The sequence below is a fragment of the Lotus japonicus genome, chromosome 2 (assembly GCF_012489685.1).
Source record: "Lotus japonicus ecotype B-129 chromosome 2, LjGifu_v1.2".
NCBI classification, from domain to species: Eukaryota; Viridiplantae; Streptophyta; class Magnoliopsida; order Fabales; family Fabaceae; genus Lotus; species Lotus japonicus.
In genome coordinates this window covers 87517742-87521445 of record NC_080042.1, presented here as the reverse complement: position 1 = coordinate 87521445, position 3704 = coordinate 87517742, and the positions used below count along the sequence as shown (strand labels likewise).

The window sequence follows — 3704 nt, the reverse complement described above, 5'->3', positions numbered from 1 at the left end:
TAGCTAGAAAAAGGGTCATCTACTCATTCATATACAATAAGTGGAAACTGTTTCATCTCAAAATTTCTTTACACTAATTTAGTACAATGATTAATGATACCACATAAGTGCGTCGGTTGGCTCTCACTAGATTAGATATTCAAGAGTAAGTCCTAAAATCAAATAAGCTTATAAACAAAACAGAAAAAGATGAACTTTTTTTACTGAACTATGCACATACAAAATTAGAGATCCCTTCTACATAATGGGCAAGAGCCATGCCTGAAGAGCCACTTGTCTATGCAGGGTAGGTGAAACATGTGATGACAATGAGGTAAGCTTCTAACAGTCTCTCCCAGCTGAAAGTCCTGCATAAGCACAAATTCAGAAATGTCAATGTCAATACCAATAAACACAAGCTTAATAGCACTCTGCTCAAGGTACAGGTAAACCATTGCTAACAACCACAGAAACTGCAAAAAGCTAAAGACCAACCTGGAGGCAAACTGAACAGGAAACTCTTTCACCAGATGCATCAGCATTGTTGTCAGTAGTAATTTTGATTTTTGGGATTTTTTCTACTGAATCTCCTGATAAACCTTTTGCACCGCCGCAGCCGGTGTCAAAGATGTTCTGAACCTCATCAAAGCCAGTTTCAACAGCACCCATCTGATAAGGAAGAGCAGAGGTGTCAGCAATGTGAGAGAATGTACAACCAAATTTGAAGCTGATAGGACAAAGGACTTATTACAGTCAATTACCTCAGCAAAGCTACTTGATTATTTTTTCCCCATGATTGATTTTGTCGCCTGAATCAATCATAGGGAAAAAACTACCGTAAGTAGCTTTAAGTGCTAGAATTAATTTTAACAAAAGAGAAGCTGATCCAAACACGCTATAAGTGAATTACCTGACTTTGAACTGCACTCAACATGGCTGGACCTATCCTCTCACGCACAAGTCTCCCACTCAGTAAGCTACCAATAACATCAATCTGCATATAACACAAAGAAATCAGGCTACACAACAACATGCCATTGTAAATCATAAATAGTCTGTTTGGTTTTCCGTTAGAAAGTACGAAAACAAGGGAAATGACACATATCGATGTACAACTTTTTGTCGAACTGTTTTTGTTTTCGTACTTTCTAACGGCAACTCTGTAATCAACTGGCTACTACATAAGCTTTTCAGCTTCCAAATCCAAACCAAACCAGAGATCCCATTTTGACAAGGCTCACCACTCACCAAGTATAAGAGACACCCAATCCCAGATTCATCAGAATGCCAAAGAACAAGAGAGGATTCAAACACTTCAATGGAAAAAACAGCTCCTGATATAGCACCAACAGCAGCCCCTCGAATGAAGCCACTCTCAGTCTCTTGACCTATCAAAGCCCCTGTCATAGCCCCCAACAAAGTGCCAACTGCAGACAAAACAAAAACAGCCATTAGAGCTAGCTCACCTTCAAAAATTCACATGCATAAAACATCTCAATGTACAAAACACCAATGAATAGAAAAATCAAACAAGACAACAGCACCAATCAGAACAAACCAATCAACAAACAGCATAACAATCTCAAACAAAACCCCCTCAATTATAGCAAATTCACAAAAAAGAGGCAAAATCATGATAACATAGAAATAGATCAAGAATTTGGAAGAGAAATGGAAATGGGAATCGAATCGAACCTAATGCGAAGCAGAAGGTCAAGATTGCGGACAAGATGTTACCAATAATGGCAGAGATTGCGAGATTACAAATCTGTTTAACCTTGTCAACGAGATTTCCGAAGGAACCGAACAACGATGGACGAGAAGGGCTTGGATTTGGGAGAAAATCCATGAGAGAAATTGCGACAACAACAAAAGCCAATTGGGAATCGAATCATGCAAAAACGATGATTGATGATGTTTTTGCGGGTACGGTTTTGTTGTCACGAGATTTGGGTTTAAGAACAAGAACAACACGTTATTTATATTTATATTGATTGACAAAATTAAATTAAAACTTTAATATAATAATAATAATAATAATAATAATAATAATAATAATAATAATAATAAATAGAAAAGACGCGCTATAAAGAAAAATAGAAAGCTTAATATATAAGAATAAGAATAAATAAAGAAAGAAAGAAGGAAACTACCATCAACCAACTCGCATTTAAAGCTCGGTTGTGTGACCTGACCTCTATCGATGCCGCTAATTTTCTTCTGTTATCAACAAAATAAAACTGATAATTATTATTCTTTGAATGGATTCTAATAGTTATTTATATTGTTTAATTATTATTATTATTATTATGGAAAATCGCTTTCGAATGCACGAGAGAGTGACAAAAGGGAAGGTTACTTTGAACAGGTAATCTGATCAGGCGTGTTTAGGCATCCACAAGACCACAAATGGTCACAAGAATTTTGATGCTGAAATTTCCATCCACTAGTTTGGTCAGAGGGATTTTTCAAGTTTATTAGAAGAAGAAATTGAGTTAATCCTTTAGATGGCTTTTTTTTTTCTTGGCCACCGTTTTCTCAGCACTGTAGTACTTCCATTCAATATATGTTTATGGCTTATAAAAAAAAACCACACTAGACCTACTATATAAATATACTCATTTTCCACATTTAATGATGAGTATTCAATTATATATAAAAAATGATATATCTACTGCTGACTGCAGTGACTATGATTAATTATCTTGGTGCAAGTGTTGGCTCAATTGGTATATAAACCAGCGATCACAAAATGTGTTTCATTCATATTAGCAGTGTTGAATTTTTAACCTCATAATCAAGAGATAAGATGAAGAATCATTACATTTTTAACAAAAAAAAAAATCGTACTAGGATGAAAATATCTTCATCAGATAAGGGGCAAATTAGTGGGATGGGTTCCACCGTAATAATTTCGTACTAGGTGTAATCTTCTTGCCACAAATAGTCAAATAAAGCTAAACAGTAAATGATTGTCTGTGAAATATTTTTGTATTAAATTTTTGTGAACTAGAGAATAGTGCTGAAAATATCTTCAGATGGGGGGTCAGGTAAGGTCAGTAGGTGGGTTGCATGAGACTTTGCAAGGAATGGGTTATGGACCTTATGGTTATGGGATAATATAAAATATGTATTATAATGTTACATAGTAGTATTAATGTAGCACTCGTCCCAATCTAAATTGCAATTTATCACTTGGTGCGGTTCATCATCGACCTACCACCTCATGAACTTTGTGCCTCTATAGATTGACATTTAAGCAGAGTGGCCGGTTGCCAAATAAAAGATATATCAATTGTTATTATAATATTTAGATTACTTAAGATATATTAAAACTGATTAATAAAATGCAAGCTGAGATATTTTGATCTGTTATTTGCAATTTTTCTTTTAGAGATTAATTTCTATGCACCGACGGTGTAACAACTTTTACACCATCATTCAATCACAACATTCCATTTTCTATTTTAGATATTATTTAATTCAAAATTAATTGTGAGCTAACAAAATGGAGGAATGTGATTGAATAATGGTGTAAAACTTATTTACACCGTCGGTGCATACAAATTAATCTCTTTCTTTTATTTCAAGCATACAAGATGAGTTGGCATAAAATCAATTATTTTTTAGTAATTTCTCTTACCAATCGTTATATTAAGGCTTTGTTTGGTAGAAGAAGGAAAGAAAGTGAAAGAAAAGAAATGAAAAGTAAAGAAAGTAAGAGG

General features: G+C 34.4%; 1 protein-coding gene across 1 annotated transcript; it reads right to left on the bottom strand.

Annotated features, from left to right (window-relative positions):
• Positions 1-1948, bottom strand: LOC130740597 (NEP1-interacting protein 1-like). Its single transcript, XM_057593257.1, has 5 exons — positions 1675-1948; positions 1228-1406; positions 890-973; positions 475-648; positions 1-347 (listed from the first exon to the last, which is right to left on the bottom strand). Exons 1-5 carry the CDS (start codon positions 1826-1828, stop codon positions 225-227), a joined length of 714 nt encoding a protein of 237 aa, XP_057449240.1. The 5' UTR covers positions 1829-1948; the 3' UTR covers positions 1-224.
• Positions 1949-3704: the final 1756 nt, after the last annotated feature.

What these genes read in the sequence shown, in the direction of transcription:
- LOC130740597 (XM_057593257.1), bottom strand. Translation starts at nt 1,828, where the DNA reads ATGGATTTTCTCCCAAATCCAAGCCCTTCTCGTCCATCGTTGTTCGGT. An exon ending in TGAGTGCAGTTCAAAGTCAG is followed by an intron (nt 649 to 889) that starts GTAATTCACTTA and finishes CTTCCTTATCAG; the next exon opens with ATGGGTGCTGTTGAAACTGG. An exon ending in CCTGTTCAGTTTGCCTCCAG is followed by an intron (nt 348 to 474) that starts GTTGGTCTTTAG and finishes GTGCTTATGCAG; the next exon opens with GACTTTCAGCTGGGAGAGAC.